This window comes from Oratosquilla oratoria, chromosome 26, assembly GCF_046742065.1.
Source record: "Oratosquilla oratoria isolate Oo_2021 chromosome 26, ASM4674206v1, whole genome shotgun sequence".
NCBI classification, from domain to species: Eukaryota; Metazoa; Arthropoda; class Malacostraca; order Stomatopoda; family Squillidae; genus Oratosquilla; species Oratosquilla oratoria.
In genome coordinates, this window is record NC_134802.1 from 49,099,793 (window position 1) to 49,119,792 (window position 20,000).

Sequence of the window (20,000 nt, forward strand, 5' to 3'; positions counted from 1 at the left end):
TGGGGGAGTGGTGGTGAGGTAGGGGGAGAAGGTCACTCCGTCACACGGGCAGTAGAAACGGACCTCGTAGTCCTGTTGTGGAGGGTGAGAGAGAGAGACAGTAAGATTAATCAGTGTAGAAGTTTTTTGTTTTTTTTTGCATATCTTTGTGTATGTATATACGTATGTATGTACATGTGTGTTTATGTATGCATATAGTCATGTACGTGCGTATGTATGTATGTACGCACGTATAAGTGTGTGTATGTATGCATATATCATGTATGTGTGTATGTATGTATGTATGTATTTATGCATGTGTGTATGTATGTATGTAGGCATGCATTATGAATGTATGTATGTATTTATGTATGCAAATATGTATGTATGTATATACAATGTATTTAGGTATGTATGCATTATGAATATATACTATGTCTGTGTGTGTGTGTGTGTGTGTGTGTGTGTGTGTGTGTGTGTGTGTGTGTGTGTGTGTGTGTGTGTGTGTGTGTGTGTGTGTGTGTGTGTGTGTGTGTGTGTGTGTGTGTGTGTGTGTACATTAATGTATGTAAATATGTATGCGTGTGTGTATACATTAATGTATATGTGTGCGTAAGTTTGTACGTATGTGTGTCTGAGAAAGCGGAATTCGTTATCTGTTACAACATTACACAATATAAGGATTCTTGTCAGTTACGAGTCACTTTCGCCGCGTCACGCTCCCGTCACGTCCATGTCACGTTTGCGTCAAGTCCATGTCACGCTCGTGTCGGCTACTCCAACGTCACGTGACCTTACCTTGCACTCCTCGAAGTTCTGGTTGTTGAAACATAAGAGTCCCACTTCTCTCTCACAGGTCACACTCTGACCTAGGTCATCCAGTGACCTCTTAGCTGAATTAGAAGAAAAACAAAACACGAAATCAAAAATATATACATATTTTAAAAAATCGACATTTTCGTTTCCTGAAATTCATATGCTACGAGTCAGACCTCATCTTAGATCCGTTAGGAGAAAAAAACGAGAACACAAAATAGAAAATATATACATGTTTAAAAAAAAAAGCCATTTTCGTTTCCTGAAATTCGTATATATATATATACATATTAAAAAAAAATCGATATTTTCGTTCCCTGAAATTCATATACGAGTCAGAACTCCCGAAGGAGGCAACAACGAAACCGAAGACTCACAGTCCTTGTCCCGACACTCGATGGCAATGGGCTCGCTGCAAAGCTCAGGGTACTCCGCCTGCAGGGTAGCCAAAACCTCAGTCTCACCGATAGCGTTCGGAGTGCTCATACTCAACCACGAACTCCAGGCGTCACACTCGAAGGTGGCAGGCTGAAGAAAACGAGATCGAGTGAGTCGAGGCTCTGTGTATCGCCGTCCCCCTTACATAAGAACATAAGAATGAAGGAGACTGCAAGAGACCATAAGGCCTACACTGAGTTGTAATAGTGTGGGGCAGAGTAAGGTTATTGCTCTGGCCATTAATCGGTTTCCAGAACGATCAATCAAATCAGTCATCCTGAGTCCACCCCTGAACAAAGGCCTCCCCTACAGCTGAAAATATCCGTTGTTTTAAGAAACGGTTAGATAACTTTATGAATGGGGATGACAGGTAGTGATGGATGTGGAGCTGCCTAGTGTAGGCCTTCACAGCACTCCACGAAGGCCTACACTAGGCAGTTCCATATCCATCACCACCTGTCATCCACACCATCCATAAAGTTGTCTAACCGTTTCTTAGAACAACCGATAGTTTCAGCGCTCACTACATGGTTACTAAGTCTATTCCATTCGTTGACCACCCTATTAGTAAACCAATTCTTGCCTATTTCCATCTTAAATCTAAATTTGTCCATTTTAAATCAATTACTGCGAGTCCTGCCCTGTTGTTTTAATATGATGACCTTGTTTGCATCTCCCTTGTTAAAACCTTTGATCCACTTGTACACCTCTATTAGATCACCCCGCATTCTGCGTCTTTCCAGAGAGTGTAAGTTAAGGTGTCTAAGCCCCTCTTCGTAAAGCAAATTTCTGAGTCCTTGTATCATTTTGGTCATTCTTCCTCTCCTACTCCACCCTCTTACATCTTCATTCAGTTCGACAAGTGCCAATCCAGTTGGCACCCCTTGGCACTCACCGTGGTCACGTTCTTGTCGTAGGCGATGGTCACTGTCGGGGTCGTGGCGTCACAGATCGTTGTGTCACACAGGAGGTTGTTGTTTATGCACTGGCAGACTTCACACTCGGAGACTCGGAAGACTTTGCCGGGCTGTGGTGGACAAAACGAATGAGCCCATCAGCAGTTGCGAACACATGTAACGACAAATATATATATATATATATATATGCTAATAAGAACACGGGCACGTGTATTCACTTATGCAAAGTAGACCACTTGGAAAAAGAAACTAACGAAGCAGAGCGCTTTCGTATATTACATCCTCAGTGCAAAAAGTACCAAAAATTACTTTTTGCACTGAAGATGTAATATACGATAGCGCTCTCCTTCGTTAGTTTCTTTTTCCAAGTGGTCTACTTTGCATAAGTGAACACACGTACCCGTGTTCTTATTAGCCGAAACGTTAGAGAAATAAACTCATCTCTGACTCGTGTGTTTCTTTACCACCCTCCTATCCTCATATATATATATATATATATATATATATATATATATATATATATATATATATATATATATATATATTCATATCTTTGTATGCTCACATACTGGGATTGGGTTCTTCCCCTGTTGTGAAGAGAGCAACTATGATAAAGGGAGGACAGAACCACTTTCCTCGCCGCACAGACTGTCCTCCGAGGAAACTCACCGGTGCCGACATTCCGTTGGGCAGAATGCAGTTGCAGTTCTGGATAGAAACGCAGGTCGTGTTGTCTCTCATGTACATGTCGTAGGGACACGCCAAGCCCGTCTTCTCGTCGACGCAGGCCGGGGCGAAGTCGCCATCGAACTGAGTTCGAGAAAAGAAGAGAGAGTCGGTAAGAGGGAGAGGGAAGATGATAAGAAGAGGAAGAATGAGGACGAGATGAGGTAGATGAAGAGGAAGAATAAAAATGAGATGAAGTAGAAAAAGAGGAAATGGAGGAAGAGGAGGAAGAAGAACAAGAAGTGGAGGAAGAGGAAGAAGTGGAGGGAGAGGAAGAAGAAGTGGAGGAAGAGGAGAAAGAAGTGGAGGAAGAGGAAGAAGAAGTGGAGGAAGAGGAAGAAGATGAAGTGGAGAAAGGAGGAGAAAAAGAAGAAATGGAGTAAAAGGAGGAAGAAGAAGAAGAAGAAGAAGAAGAAGAGAGGATACAAAGAAAAAGAATGAAACGAAAGAAACGAAGAAGAAAAAAAATTATTGAAAAAAAATAAAAATGGAAAGAGAAAAAAGTAAAAGAAAATAATAATAATAATACAAAAAAAAAATAGAAAAAAGACGTGCCAAAAAACGAAGAGGAAAAACAGAAGATAACAAAAATTCGGGAAAATTGTCAACAAGAAAGGGGAGAAAAGGAAATAGAACAAAGTATCAATTAGACAAAAAAAAAATAGTAACATCTATAACCACCAGTAAGAGGTCCCTTTACATGAATAAACTCTTCAGGTATTAACCAATAATAAAGTATTTAAGGGACGTCTCTGAAACAAATAACACTTCTACAGGGTGACCCAAAAGTCACTGAGGGTTTGCAAATTGTGCTCATTTCTTCATTAATTGACCTGAGACCCATATGTGGTCCCAGCCAGATTAGGTCAACTGCCAGATCAGGTCAACTGCCAGATCAGGTCAACTGCCAGATTAGGTCAACTGCCAGATCAGGTCAACTGCCAGATCAGGTCAACTGCCAGATTAGGTCAACTGCCAGATTAGGTCAACTGCCAGATTAGGTCAACTGCTAGATTAGGTCAACTGCCAGATCAGGTCAACTGCCAGATTAGGTCAACTGCTAGATTAGGTCAACTACAAGATTAGGTCAACTGCTCATGCAGCAAGAGACACAATAAAGTTGCTGAAATAATGTTTCTCTATTGTAATGAAACATCATACATGTGTTTGTGACAATAAGTCAGTTACCAAAGATTAAAAATCACCCTCAGTGAGTTTTTGGGTCACTGTTCTAACGTGACATGACTGACTTCCATCTGGGAATCATTTCTGGCTGAAAACAATCGACTTGATTCAGGTGACGGCAGACCCTTTGCACCTCAACTGAGCTGCCGTCAGGTGATTTTATTCAATATAGCCTTTTTGACACAGGGCTCGCTCAGCAGCCGCTAGTGCAAGCGATTTACACATCTACAGTATGGCTACAAAGACTCCCCAATGTGCCCATCTTGTCATAATTCACCCCAAGATACAGACCATCTCGTACTGCACTGCCCAATCACAGCAGTGCCAGGGGGTTACCAGACTATCTATGAAGCAAATCAAACATTCATAGACTGGCTAGCAAATACAAAGTTGGAGGTGTAAGAAAGCCATACGATACTACTAGTTAGGACTTACTCTACAAATTCCGGATTGTTTGAGGAAGTGCCTATAGAACATACAGATTCTGTCGCAGCGAATAGCTCTCTCCACGTATCGCTCACCCGTAGGACAGGCTGAAAAGCGTAAGTAGGAAATAAATAAATGAATTCAGCAATAAATGAATTATAGATAAATGATAAAGATATTTACAAATTAATGAATGATTTGATTAATTAATCATTATTTTTTTTGTGTATGGGACAAGCTAAATAAAAGTAGGAAATGGACAAGTTGATAATGTGAACAGGAAGAATAGGAGGAAGAATAGGAAGAACAGGAAGAGGAACAGGAGGACGAACAGGAAGAAGAACAGGAAGAACAGGAGAAAGAACAGGAAGAACAGGAGGACGAACAGGAAGAGGAACAGGAGGACGAACAGGAAGAACAGGAGTAAGAACAACAGGAGGAAGAACATGAGGAAGAACAGTAAAAGGAACAGGAAAAACATGAGTAAGAACAGGAAGGAAAACAGGAGAAGGAAGAAGAACAGGAGGAAGAACAGTACGAAGAACATGAGGAAGAAGAACATGAATAAGAACAGGAAGAAGAATATGAGTAAGAATAGAAGGAAGAAGAATAGAAGGAAGAAGAACAGGAGGAAGAAGAACACGAGTAAGAACATGAGTAAGAAGAGCAGGAGGAAGAAGAACATGAGTAAGAACAGGAGGAAGAACAGGAAGAAGAACAGGAAGAAGAACAGGAGGAAGAAGAACAGGAGGAAGAAGAACAGGAGGAAGAAGAACAGGAGGAAGAAGAACAGGAGGAAGAAGAACAGGAGGAAGAAGAACAGGAGGAAGAAGAACAGGAGGAAGAAGAACAGGAGGAAGAAGAACAGGAGGAAGAAGAACAGGAAGAAGAACAGGATGAAGAAGAACAGGAGGAAGAAGAACAGGAGGAAGAAGAACAGGAGGAAGAAGAACAGGAGGAAGAAGAACAGGAGGAAGAAGAACAGGAGGAAGAAGAACAGGAGGAAGAAGAACAAGAGGAAGAAGAACAAGAGGAAGAAGAACAAGAGGAAGAAGAACAAGAGGAAGAAGAACAAGAGGAAGAAGAACAAGAGGAAGAAGAACAAGAGGAAGAAGAACAAGAAGAAGAACAGGATGAAGAACAGGATGAAGAAGAACAGGAAGAAGAAGAACAGGATGAAGAAGAACAGGAAGAAGAAGAACAGGAAGAAGAAGAACAGGAGGAAGAAGAACAGGAGTAAGAAGAACAGGAGGAAGAAGAACAGGATGAAGAAGAACAGGATGAAGAAGAACAGGATGAAGAAGAATAGGATGAAGAAGAACAGGAGGAAGAAGAACAGGAGGAAGAAGAACAGGAGGAAGAAGAACAGGATGAAGAAGAACAGGAGGAAGAAGAACAGGAAGAAGAGGAAGAAGAGGAAGATCAGGAAGAAGAAGAACAGTAAGAAGAAAAAGAAGAGGAAGAAGAACATGAAGAAGAAGAACAGGAGGAAGAAGAACATGAAGAAGAAGAACAGGAGGAAGAAGAACAGGAGGAAGAAGAACAGGAGGAAGAAGAACAGGAGGAAGAAGAACAGGAGGAAGAAGAACAGGAGGAAGAAGAACAGGAGGAAGAAGAACAGGAGGAAGAAGAACAGGATGAAGAAGAACAGGATGAAGAAGAACAGGAGGAAGAACAGGAGGAAGAAGAACAGGAGGAAGAAGAACAGGAGGAAGAAGAACAGGAGGAAGAAGAACAGGAGGAAGAAGAACAGGAGGAAGAAGAACAGGAGGAAGAAGAACAGGAGGAAGAAGAACAGGAGGAAGAAGAACAGGAGGAAGAACAGGATGAAGAAGAACAGGATGAAGAAAAACAGGATAAAGAAGAACAGGAGGAATAAAAACAGGAGGAAGAAGAACAGGAGGAAGAAGAACAGGAGGAAGAAGAACAGGAGGAAGAAGAACAGGAGGAAGAAGAACAGGAGGAAGAAGAACAGGATGAAGAAGAACAGGAGGAAGAAGAACAGGAGGAAGAAGAACAGGAGGAAGAAGAACAGGAAGAAGAAGAACAGGAGGAAGAAGAACACCTTAGGTGTCGTGGAACTTACCGTCACCCATCATAGGCCAAGAGGTTGTCGGGGTCGATCCTCTGATATCGACGTAGGTGCTGGTCGTAGGCGGAGTACTCTCTGCCGGAGGAGACAACGAGCTCACTATGATGCAAACTGTGCTTTTTATGTCCCCTTCCCCCTCCCTCCCTCCCATTCCACCCACCCCGTTCCCCCTCCCCAAAAATGGTGCAATTGTGATCAACAACGAAATGGGTTGGTGGGGGTGGAGTGGGGGTGGGAGGGCGTTTATGACCTGATAAGACAGAGTTTAAATCACTCCCACCCCACACTCCCCTTTGTAGAGATTGCACATTCCGCCACTCCCCCACAAAAGCACCCACTCTCCCCCACAAGACCACCTACTCCCCTTTCAAGAGCACCCACTCCCCTTTCAAGAGCACCTACTCCCCCACAAAAGCACCCACTCTCCCCCACAAGAGCACCCACTCCCCCACAAGACCACCTACTCCCCTTTTAAGAGCTCCCACTCCCCCACAAGAGCACCTACTCCCCTTTCAAGAGCACCTACTTCCCTTTCAAGACCACCTACTCCCCTTTCAAGAACACACACTCCCCCACAAGAGCACCTACTCCCCTTTCAAGAGCACCCACTCCCCTTTCAAGACCACCTACTCCCCTTTTAAGAGTTCCCACTCCCCCACAAGAGCACCTACTCCCCTTTCAAGAGCACCCACTCCCCCACAAGACCACCTACTCCCCTTTCAAGAGCACCCACTCCCCCACAAGAGCACCTACTCCCCTTTCAAGAGCACCCACTCCCCCACAAGAGCACCTACTCCCCTTTCAAGAGCACCTACTCCCCCACAAGACCACCTACTCCCCTTTCAAGAGCACCCACTCCCCCACAAGAGCACCTACTCCCCTTTCAAGAGCACCTACCCCTTTCAAGACCACCTACTCCCCTTTCAAGAACACCCACTCCCCCCACATGAACCACCCACTCCCCCCCCCCGACCTCCCCCTCGAACTCACCGCAGGAGCACTTGACCCTGATGGAGTAGTCCTCACAGCCGTCGTTGAATCGTCCCTTCTGTTGGTAGTTGTAACACTCGAGGCCACGGTCTCGACTGCAGATGACGTAGTCGTCGTCGGACTCGGTGTAGTCCTCGTAGGTCGCGGCCGCTGTGTACCTGTCGGGCGCTCCCTTCCTCCCGCCCTTCGACCCTCTTCGACCGCCCTTGGAGCCTTTGCCGCCTTTTCCTCCTCCTCCTCCTCCTCCTCTGTGGGAGTTTCCGGGAAAGAAGAAATTAAAAAAAAAAAAAAAAAAAAAAAAAAAAAATTAAAGTTGTGATGGTCTATTTTGTTTTATTTTATTTCCATTTTGTTTTTCTTTGTTTCTTATTCGTTTTATCTTATTTTACTTGAATCTATTTTGTTTTTATCTTGTTTTTTTTTCATTTTATCTTATTGTTTTTTAATGTCTATTCATTTGCATATCTGTTTATTTTGGTTTGGACTGATATAGGGACAGAGAGAGAGAGAGAGAGAGAGAGAGAGAGAGAGAGAGAGAGAGAGAGAGAGAGAGAGAGAGAGATAGACACCCACGCACACGCACGCACGCGCACACACAGGAGAGAGAGGGACACACACAAAGAGAGAGAGAGAGAGAGAGAGAGAGAGAGAGAGAGAGAGATACATACAGACACACACGCACGCACGCACTCTCGCACACAGGAGAGAGAGGGACAGAAAGAGAAATACAGACATAAGAACATAAGAAATAAAGGAGACTGCAAAAGACCATAAGGCCTACACTAGGCAGCTCCGAGAGCACAGCGAGAGGGGGATAGAGACAGGCAGCCAGAAACACACTCTCTCTCTCTCTCACACACACACACACACACACACACACACACACACACACACACACACACACACACACACACACACACAGAAAGAGAGAGAGAGAGAGAGAGAGAGACAGACAGACAGACACGAATACAGAGAAAAGAAGACACAGACACACACACACATACACATAGAGAGAGGGAGAGAGAGAGAGAGAGAGAGAGAGAGAGAGAGTGAGAGAGAAAGAGAGAAAGAGAGAGAGAGAGAGAGAGATAGAGAGAGAGAGAGAACGCTCGGACATCTTCTTCTCCTGACCTTGGCACCTTGAGGAATCGGCACTCGATGTCAAGGATATACTCGTCCTCGCAGATCTCGAGGCCTTCGGACCTGATGCGGTCGAAGGTCTCGAAGTCTCCGTCCTCGCGGTCTGGGTGCGAGACATTGAACCACTCGGTCCAGAAGTCCTCGGTGCACGTCACCTGGGGCGTCGAGACCGCGACGGGCGTCTTCGTCGTCAGTTTCTCGAGGTCTGTCGACAATACGAGGACATGATTATCATCATCGTCGTCGTTATCGTTATCGTCGTCTTCGTCAATGTCATCGTTTTCGTCATCTTTATCATCATCGTCATTGTCACCTTTATCATCATCACCATCGCCATCATCATCATCATCATCATCATCATCATCATCATCAACATCACCATCATCATCATCATCATCTTCATCGTCATCATTATTATCATCATCATCATCTTCATCGTCATCATTATTATCATCATCACCCCCACCACCGCAGTCTTCATCATCATCATCACCATCGTCATCATCATCACCATCGTCCTCATCCTCATCACCATCGTCATCATCATCACCACCGTCACCTTTATCATCATTATCATCGTCATCATCACCATCGTCATCATCATCATCATCATCACCTAGCCTCCCGATAGGGTGGAAAACGTTCACTTACATTCACACTCTGGCCTGAGGATCTTCACCGTGGATTCCCAGTCGCAAACTTGCGTTATAGGGTTGTAATACGTCGAAGGTCCACATTCCTTCGTCACAAAGCGGTGGCCAGTCAGAGTGGGCTCGCACTGCGGAGAGAAGAGGAAGAAAGAAAAAGAGTGAGTGTACTGGACGAAGAGAAACTAACGCACTTGAAAAAAAAAACGCGTAAGACAAAGTTCGCGTATAAAAAAATCGTCTATAAAAAGTTCCGCGTAAAAGTGTGCTGGACGAAGAAGAACTAACGCACTTTAAAAAAAACGCGTAAGACAAAGTTCGCGTATAAAAAGTTCGCGTAAAAAAAGTTCCGCGTAAAGAAAGGCACTCAGCTATATCTCTTCCAGCCCTGATTTATTATACCTCCCTTCAAAAATGAGTAAAGAATTGAGTAAATAAATAGATAAATAGATATATGAAAATAAATAAATAGATAAGTAAATGAATAGATAAACAAGTAGATAAATGAATACATGGAAAACTAAATAAGTAGATAAATCAATAAATAATTAGATAACACAATTAATCAATCAATAAATCAGTAGAATAAAATACTCCCCAGGTTCTTAATGCAACCCAGAACCTAGTGAATTATCTAGTCGTTTATTCTATATGCTACCAAGCTATTTTATTCAAGAGGGGGAACTTCCTAACCTCTTGGGAATCCCCCCTCCCCCGCCTGGGCATCCTTTCCCCACCCCACCCCACCCCCTGGGCATCCCTGTGGTGTACATATACCCCACAAGCATGCTTGTAGGTGCAAGTTGATGCATGGTAGAGTTGTGTGATAGTTGATCTGACTCAATGGTTGGAGGCTAGAAAGGGTCACTGCAATTAGGTCGCATCTGCTCCGGCGTCAGGTCGGTCCCTTTTGTATATACTGTCTACCCCGAGCGGGCAGGTATAGTCAATTCTGAGATTCAGTCAGTCAGTCTAAGCTCTGCACTTGTAGCACGTCGCTAGGCCTTCGCGGTCGGTCTACCCCCACTTGGGGATCACGCCACGTCCGTCCTTAGGCCGACGCACACGCATCTTAACTAGAATATACTACACAAGCCAAACTGCGCATCACTCTCCCTATGTCACCATTGCCTAGGTAACATACACCCGTATAGATCATAAACTTTGTTTTCATAGTCTCAGTTGTTAAGGATAACTAATTTCCCACCTTTATCAGTCCTGGATATGGTGATATTTTTACGATTTGTGAGATTTTCGACGGCTACTTTGTATCGCTTTGGTAATCCACAATCTTCTTTGAAACAATCTAAAATACCATGCATGAGAATACCTTTTAAGAAAAAGTAAGTCTTTATCATAATTATTTGAAGCCAAGAATTTGTCGAACTCTATTACCAAAGCAATACTAACTAGCTGTAGAAAATCTCACAAATCGTGAAAATGTCATCATATCCAGGACAGATAAAGGTGGGAAATTAGTTATCCTTATACGCCCGTATGTTACATCCCCTTTCCCCCATTCCCTCCACCAAACCAACCAATCAGAACCTCCCCTCTCCCCAACCAACCAATCAGAACCGGCTTCGCGTCGACTTCTCACCTGATAGAACTTGCGGCAATCCGTCTCGTGCTGTTTGTTGGGATGGGCCGGGTCGCACGGTTCTTCGAAGATCTCCACCGGTGAGGGCGTCGTTGTCCAGACCGGACGGCCCGTCGTCGTCGTCGTTGTCGGACGTCGGGTTGGGATGGGAGCGGCCGTCGTGGTCACGGAACAGTCGCAGAAGAAACGGACTTCGTAGTCGAAGCAGTCTGAAGAGGAGAAGACGAAGTTTTGGTGAAGATTCGAAATGGATAAGACTGCTGGATGTTTTCAAATTCACTCGGATAAACACCAAGACAATTTGTCTATTTGCTTATTTGTTAGTTTATCTATTTATTTGTTCATTCATTTATTTGCTTATACTTATTTATCTACTTGTTCGTTTGTTCCTATATCTGTTAATTAATTAATTTCTCTATTCATATATCTACTTCTTTATATACATTTATTTATTTACTTATTCATGTCTATATCTTATCTATCAATCAATTTATGTATATATTTATTCATTTCATTTATATTTTATCTAATTCATTCATCTATTCATTTTTGCATCCGACCTTATTATCACCCGAAAGGTCTTTTATTGTGATTTATTGTAACTTGAAAGATTTTAGAAAACTAAATTTGGAATTAAACTGAAACATTTTTCATTTTCCTTCGTCCTGTTTCTTCTGGAACATCTGAAGGTCACTACACTAATTAAGGTCCCTATAGTGGTGACCTTGGCCCGAACTAAGGTTACAACATTGACCTTGACCGAATCAAGGTCCTATAATCGTGACCTTCACCTAACCTAAGGCCACTCTGATAACCTTAACCCAACCTAAGATCACTCCAATTACCTTGACCCGACCTAAGGTCACTCCAGTGACCTTTACCCGACCTAAGGTCACTCCAGTGACCTTAACCCAACCTAAGATCACTCCAATGACCTTGACCCGAGCTAAGGTCACTCCAGTGACCTTCACCCGATGTAAGGTCACTCCAATGACCTTAACATGACCTAAGGTCACTCCAGTGACTTGACCCGACCCAGCACGGGAATAGACTCACGGTTGGGGGCTTGCATGTCGTCGTTGCACTGGAGGCCGTAGTTTGTGTCGCAGAGAAGTCCCACTTGACCGCTTCGGCTGTAGTCCGTCTTGACCGTTGCCACTCGACACTCGATCGACCTGATGCTCGACTCGTCGCAGAAGACGTGCTTCAGCCTCAGGCTCTTGTAGTTCTCGATCTCATCCTGAAGGGGGAGAGGGCGAAGTAAGGAAGAAATAGGGAGAGGCTGACATGGGTGATATGTTTCAGATTATATTGAATAAACAATATTTACAGTGTGTGTGTGTGTGTGTGTGTGTGTGTGTGTGTGTGTGTGTGTGTGTGTGTGTGTGTGTGTGTGTGTGTGTGTGTGTGTGTGTGTGTGTGTGTGTGTGTGTGTGTGTGTGTGTGTGTGCGCGCGCGTGTGTGTGTATAATGTATGTATATATATATATATATATATATATTATATATATATATATATATATATATATATATATCGTATCTACTGAAGAGGATTGCAGCTTGCAATCGAAATATATAGATTCCCCGTTTCCAGTCTTTTCTACTCCAACAGTGGTTTCTACGTGATATATATATATATATATACTAGTGTCTGTATGTTGATGTAAATTTGTGTGTGTGTGCACGTGTATGCTCATCCGTGTCCGGACTCATCCACGGACGAATTCTCACCCAGTCATCCGGAGAGGGGCTGTTGGAGTTCATCCATTCCGTCCATCCGTCAGCGCAAAGAGGCTCGAGTGGGTCGCGCAAGTTCGGCGTCACCTCCGTCGAACTCACGGTGGGGAAGGTCACCCCGGGAGGTAGCGTGAACTCGGGGGGGAATGAGGCCCCTGGGGGGAGAGTGAACCCTGGGGGGACAGTGAAACCTGGAGGGTAAGTGACGGGGGGTTCCACGGTGAAATTGGGGGGGAAGCTGAACCCTGTGGGAAGGGTGAACCCGGGGGGAACTGTGAACTCCGGGGGGAAAGTTACCCCGGGGCGGACTGTGACGCCTGGGGGGACCGTCACACCTGTGGGAGGAGGTACATAGAGTTACGTGGAGTTTCATGGAGTTGTATGGAGTTGCATAGAGTTATATGGAGTTACGTGGAGTTACATGGAGTTACACAGAGTTACGTGGAGTTACGTGGAGTCATATGGAGTTACATGGAGTTACACAGAGTTACGTGGAGTTACGTGGAGTTACGTGGAGTCATATGGAGTTACACAGAGTTACGTGGATTTACGTGGAGTTACATTTAGTTACATGAAGTTATGTTGAGTTACATGGAGTTGCATGGAGTACGTGGAGTTACATGGAGTTACATAGGATTACGGGGAGTTACATAGATTTACATGGAGTTACATGGAGTTACATGGGGTTACATGAAGTTACATGGAGTTACATGGAGTTACGTGGAGTTACACGGAGTTACACGGAGTTACGTGGAGTTACACGGAGTTACGTGGAGTTACACGGAGTTACGTGGAGTTACGTGGAGTTACGTGGAGTTACACGGAGTTACGTGGAGTTACACGGAGTTACGTGGAGTTACGTGGAGTTACGTGGAATAAAGAACAAGATGACCGTAGATGTGACAAGATTTTACAAAGGATGACAAAGGCGGAGCATGCCGACAGGAGACCTTTTGGTCCATTGAGCGGTAACTTTCCCTGGAATCCGAGTATTATTTTGTCAATATATTTATGTGAAATATCCTCAGGTACATTTGCAACCTTATGGGGCAATGATTAAAGCGTGATATATATATATATATATATATATATATATATAGAGAGAGAGAGAGAGAGAGAGAGAGAGAGAGAGAGAGAGAGAGAGAGAGAGAGAGAGAGAGAGAGAGAGAGAGAGAGAGAGAGAGAGAGAGAGAGAGAGAGAGAGACAGAGAGAGAGTGTGTGTATGTGTGTGAGAGAGAGAGATAGGGACTAGGGAGGGTGAAAAAGAGAGAGGGTGAGAGAAAGTGAGAGAGTGAGAGTGTGTGTGTGTGTGTGTGAGAGAGAGAGAGAGAGAGAGAGAGAGAGAGAGAGAGAGGGAGAGAGGGAGAACCTAGGTAGAATATGGGAACGTCAATGATAAGGAACTCCTAGCCAGCCACCAGATAAAGCACCCGGATCCGGGTGTGGGGGGGTGGGGGGGCAAGGACCCCTTTTTTTACTCACCCGGAGGCAGCGTGAAGTCCGGAGGAACGGTTCCGGTCGGTAAGGTCTTCCCAGGCTCGATGGTGATTCCGGGAGGAAGAGTTATTCCCGGGGGAAGTGTAAAACCTTCCGGGAAGGTAATCCCGGCTTCAGTCGTCGTGGTTTCTGAAGAGGGAAGGGAGACTGAGAATGTGTACACACGTACACACACACACACACACACACACACACACACACACACACACACACACACACACACACACACACACACACACACACACACACACACACACACACACACACACACACACACACGCACGCACACACACATACGACTCGGTGGCGCGGTTGATAGAGCACTGGACTGGGAAGTACGGTGGTGCTCGCAGTACCTGGTTCGAATCCTGCCCAGGGCCGAAATTATTTCGGTATCGCTGCGCTTCGGGTCGTTACTCTGACTCTCGTGATCGGTCATACGAGCTCTGAGCTCTCTTCCGGGAGGGAAATAGCTGTCGATCACGAGACCAACACACACACACGCACACACACACACACAAACACACACACACACACGCACGCACGCACGCACGCACGCACGCACGCGCGCGCGCTCAGAAGTCGTTTGAGATAATTTGAGAGCAAACCAGACACTGAGAGATACAAAGGCGGGATACCACGAGCGTAGCTTCCCTTCCCGTAAGATACAACTTGGTTAATTCAACTTGGTAAAGACACACACACACACACACACACACACACACACACACACACACACACACACACACACACACACACACACACACACACACACACATATATATATATATATATATATATATATATATATATATATATATATATATATATATATATATATATATGGAAGTGGAGAGGCTAAAGTTCTTCCACAAATACAGCAGGTAACCACACCTGAGAAATAGTAAAAATTAACCAAAGAAGTATCTTTACAAATGAGCGTGATTTTTCAGCAGAATTCTTTATTATCTTATCATTATTATTATTATCATTATTATTATTATTATTATTATTATTATTATTATTATTATTATTATTATCATTATTATTGTTATTGCTATTACCATCATTATTTTTGCTATTGCTATCATTATTATTGCTATTTTTATCATCAACATTGTTATTGCTATTATTATTATTGCTATTGTTTTATTATTATTTATTATTATTATTATTATTTATTATTATTATTATTATTATTATTATTATTATCACCAATATATATATATATATATATATATACATATATATATATATATATATATATATATATATATATATATATATTTTTTTTTTTTTTTTTTTTTTTTTTTTTTTTTTTTTTCCAAGAGAGAGGTGCTACGGGGATTTTCTTTTATCTTAACACGACCACACCCTCAACTGTAAAGATACTTTTTCGGTGCCACGCTACTCATGCAACACTCACCGATCTTGTCACATCCCTTGAGTTCGACTCTGAGAGAGACCGCCTCTTCTGCGCTCAGCGGGACGATGCGTACATAGCGTGCGTACACCGGTTCCGGGAACAGGTTGGTCACAACGGTGGAACGGTCGTAGTTCCCAGTGAATTGCTGAAGGGAGTCGCAACAAGTGTTAATAGACATGTGTCGTGCACTTGTGTTTTATGCATGTGTTGTGTGCACGTGTTGTTGTGTGCATGTGCTTTTAAACATATGTTGTATACGTGTACATTCTGCTGAAGAGGATCACAGGTAGTGGTCGAAATATACGGATTTTCTGCCCATCTTATCTCATTCTCCGACAATGACAGGAGGTCAATAAGTCTTATTTTACAAGTGTGCTACTACATTAAATCTTCCTAATGCACACACATGTATATATATATATATATATATATATATATATATATATATATATATATATATATATATATGCATATGTATTACATGCGTTGCATACATGCATTGTATACATGTGTTGTACATATGCATTGCATACATGCGTTGTATACATGCATTGCATACATGCGTTGCATACATGCATTGTATATATGTACTGCATACATGTGTTGCACACATTCGTTGCATACATGCGTTGCATAGATAAGTTGCATACATGCGTTGCATACATGTGTTATATGCAAATAACATGAGACAGTTTTATTCACATGGGAAGCATCCCTCCTTGCGATGAAATCTCAATAGAAAATAAAAAATAAATAAATAAATAAAAACGTCAGCAAGACTTTTGTCAGTGACTGTACCCATGCGGACATCCAAAACTGACCCACGCCATTCCAGTAGAATATTTATCAAACTTTTGTTACTGTTGTATTAATACAATATGCAAAAAAAAAGTCTCTCCACTTACAAGAAGACTCCTGTGTTAATGGAAACACTAAGCAACGGAAGATGTATTTGCCTACTTTTGGAAAAATGTGGGTCAGATTTGGGTGTCACACCACCATCATGTAACCACATCACATCACATCACTATGACTGGTAAAACATATCAGGGGGTGTTTCGTCTGGGGTGTGTTTTGTCCATGTGTTTTGTCCGGGGGGTGTTAAGTCCGGTTGGTGTTTTGTCCGAGTGATATTCTGTCCGGATAATGTTTCGTCTGGGTGGTGTTTTGTCCGAGTGGTGTTTTGTCCGAGTGGTATCTTGTCCGGGTGGTGTTTTATCCATGTGGTGTTTCGTCTGAGTGATATTTTGTCCGGGTGGTGTTTTGTCCGAATGGTATCTTGTCCGGATGATGTTTCGTCTGGGTGGTGTTTTGTCCGAGTGATATCTTGTCCAGGTGATGTTTTATCCAGATGGTGTTTCGTCTGAGTGACATTTTGTCCGGGGGTGTTTTGTCCGGATGGTATTTTGTCCAGGGGATGTTTTGTCCGGGGGTGTTTGTCCGGGTGGTATTTTGTCCAGGGGGATGTTTTGTCCGGGGGAAGTTTTGCCCGGATACACCAGGGGGAGAACCTTACCTTGGCGAAGTCTGTATCCACATCCCTGACTTCTTCCCAGGAAGCTCCGGTCTCCGAAGTGAGAACGGCGAAGGTCTCCACCCATTGGTTGAAGAACGGATGACCTTGGGTCATGACCCCTGTGACCTCCTTCACTTCCTCCAGGTCAATCTGGGACACAGAGAGGAAGGAGGTTAAGTTGGGAAGGACAAAGGGGTGACAAAGTCAAACATAGGTACATGATAATGGAGGGGACTGCAAGAGACCATAAAGCTTACACTAAGTAGTTCCATGTCCTTTACCACATTTCATCCCAATCCATAAATCTCTTAAAACAACAAGTTGTTTCGGCGCTCACTACGTTAACCAATAACCAGCGCTTCTGTCCTTGAGGTTAATATCTCATCGAAGAAAACGGAGGGAGGGCGGAAGATAAAACTGATCAACAATTTCCTTCAATCGAACTGAGTCTCCAAATATAAACGAATCCTGCGCGACTCGGGTCCGTAGGGGTGACGCCAAAGTCCCTTAGATAACAGAGAATATCCAGCCAGTACCCTGCGTAGCTTTATTCTTCCAGCCGCCGGGCGATTTTATTCAACTGAGGTAAGCGGTTACCATGGCAACATACATCTATTTCCGTCAACCCTGAGGATTGCATACAACAGCAATCTCAACTTTCATGGCACCCCCCTCCCCCTTCCCCCCTACCCCACCCCTCGTTTCACCCTTTGTATTAAAGGGACACCAAACACTCACCCTATCTTTATAGGACGGACCTACATGCACCCTATCCTTATAGTGCGGATCTGCACTCACCCTATCCCTATAGGGCGGACCTACAGGCGTCCTATCCTTATGAGGCGGATCTACACTCACTCCATCCCTATAGGGCGGACCTACACGCATCCTATCCTTATAGGATGGACCAACAGGCACCCTATCCTTATGAGGCTGACCTACAGGCACACTATCCTTATAGGGCGGACCAACAGGCACCCTATCCTTATGAGGCTGACCTACAGGCACCCTATCCTTATGAGGAGCTCTGTGCACCCTTCCTCAACTTCCCAGGGACCTCATACTTACCCTCACCCTCCCTCACCCTTACTCCTCCTCAAAGAAAGGGTGACCTCACCTGAAGCCACTCCTCCTTGACCTCTTCTGGGTCCGTCAGGTCAACTTCTTCCGAAGTCCAAGCCCCGAAGTAGTTCAGCCTTGCGAACTCGGGACTGTCGTCCTCGGAGAGTTTTGAGGATGAGGTGATGGCCTCGTCGGGGATGGTCTCGTCCTCCATACCCAAGCCGTCCTGACACTCGCACTCGCATCGAACTCGTATCTCGAGGTCCTGGCAATACTCGAGTCCTCCTGTGGGAGAATGTCAACAATTCACATGTAGTTACAAGTGGTAATGTTTATCATTACTATTATAATTTTTTCTATCTATTTATCTATTGTTTATCTGACTATTTGTTAATCGGTTTTTATTCATCTATTATTCATCTATTCATTGATTTATTTGTTTATTCGTTTATTTGTTTTTTGATTAATTATTCATTGTATCTTTATTTATCCATTTATCAAATAAATAAATATATTTATCTATTTATTTACTTATCTATCTATTCATTTTTCTATTAATTTTTGTCACTTGTTGCAAGAAAGTAGTTTTGATTCTAAAGAAATTTACAATTAATAAATCTGAAACCAGATGAGGTTCCTTCACTATATCTTATTGCATTTTATCTTGTTTTATTTCATTCTATTGAACCTTGTTCTTTTATATTTTATTCTATTTTATTTTAATATATTCTATATATTCTATATATTTTTATCGTTTCATTTTATTTTTATCTTCTTTTATTTAATTTTTATCACTCTTTCTCTACTCAATTTCATTTTATTTTATTTTATCTTATTTTTCATTTCATTTTGTTTCATTTTATTTTAATTTATTTCATTTTATTTGTCGTTGATACCGAATCGCCAATAACCGTCATTCCCTTCAGGAAATTTAATTAAACCCTCCATCCAAGCCCTAAGGTCTCCCCGTACCGTTTCCCACGCAGAAGCTCGGCGACACCCTAGACCAGCGTTTCTCAACCCTAAGGTTCCCCGGAACCCTAAGGTTCCGCAAAAGGTCCCAAAGGGTTCCGCGAGAACAAGTGAGATAAGCTAATGCAGTTTTGATTTTTTATTTAATTTTATATACGTAATATAATTAAAAACGCGCGACATGTTCTTGGTGTGTGAGTGAATCAAAGCGCTCCCAGGGGTATGCCCTTGATCGATTTTGTTGATTATGATAAGTGGTCTATCCACATAATGTAAGGAGGGCACTTCCATCAATTGAGTCTAGGTGTGTGATTGATGCATTACTAAACAATGATAACATTATTATATTTTTTTCGAATACGACCTAGTTATGGACCAAAAGATCTCCTGTCGTCATGCTCCGCTTTTGTTTTGTTTTATCTAATCTATTATTACGATAAAAATAAAATGAGAAAGATATAGTATATGTGTTTTCTTATGCGCAGGGGTTCCTTGAGACATGCAATTTATTCTAAAGGTTCCGCAAGGGTAAAAAGGTTGAGAAACGCTGCCCCAAAATCTTAGCCCCATGTTCGGCACTTACCGTTGTTCCTACAGATGGCGCCCTTGAGGTCACAGTTGCCGTGCTCCAACTCCCTCTTGCCTCGCACCTGTCGGCACTCGACCTCTGCGATGTAGTGGTCGGGGCAGAACGAATGGACCATTCGAACTCCTTCCAGAGTTTCGAACTCGCCAAGAGAGTCCGGTCGGCTGACGCTGAACCAGTTTGTCCAGCCTTCTTCCTCGCAGGTCTCACGTTGAGGAGGTACGGCTGGGGTCCTGTCGGGAAGAGG

General features: G+C 43.3%; 1 protein-coding gene across 2 annotated transcripts in view; it reads right to left on the bottom strand.

The window, feature by feature from the left end:
• The window catches only part of LOC143039539 (uncharacterized), a 213,002-nt gene that overhangs the window by 51,354 nt on the left and 141,648 nt on the right, over positions 1 to 20,000 (bottom strand). The window contains exons 37-54 of one of the 2 annotated variants that reach the window (XM_076209707.1): positions 19,751 to 19,986; positions 18,251 to 18,480; positions 17,134 to 17,283; positions 15,618 to 15,762; positions 14,177 to 14,320; positions 12,688 to 13,028; positions 12,013 to 12,196; positions 10,957 to 11,165; positions 9,361 to 9,487; positions 8,701 to 8,914; positions 7,570 to 7,811; positions 6,574 to 6,654; positions 4,497 to 4,594; positions 2,820 to 2,960; positions 2,129 to 2,260; positions 1,173 to 1,323; positions 778 to 872; positions 1 to 72 (exon numbers count right to left, since the gene is read on the bottom strand). The exon at positions 1 to 72 is cut by the window's left edge and continues 37 nt beyond it. In XM_076209707.1, coding sequence (XP_076065822.1) covers positions 1 to 72; positions 778 to 872; positions 1,173 to 1,323; positions 2,129 to 2,260; positions 2,820 to 2,960; positions 4,497 to 4,594; positions 6,574 to 6,654; positions 7,570 to 7,811; positions 8,701 to 8,914; positions 9,361 to 9,487; positions 10,957 to 11,165; positions 12,013 to 12,196; positions 12,688 to 13,028; positions 14,177 to 14,320; positions 15,618 to 15,762; positions 17,134 to 17,283; positions 18,251 to 18,480; positions 19,751 to 19,986 — 2,992 coding nt within the window. Of the gene's footprint in view, positions 73 to 777; positions 873 to 1,172; positions 1,324 to 2,128; positions 2,261 to 2,819; positions 2,961 to 4,496; positions 4,595 to 6,573; positions 6,655 to 7,569; positions 7,818 to 8,700; positions 8,915 to 9,360; positions 9,488 to 10,956; positions 11,166 to 12,012; positions 12,197 to 12,687; positions 13,029 to 14,176; positions 14,321 to 15,617; positions 15,763 to 17,133; positions 17,284 to 18,250; positions 18,481 to 19,750; positions 19,987 to 20,000 lie in introns of both variants that reach the window. The other variant, XM_076209706.1, reaches the window with a different exon arrangement.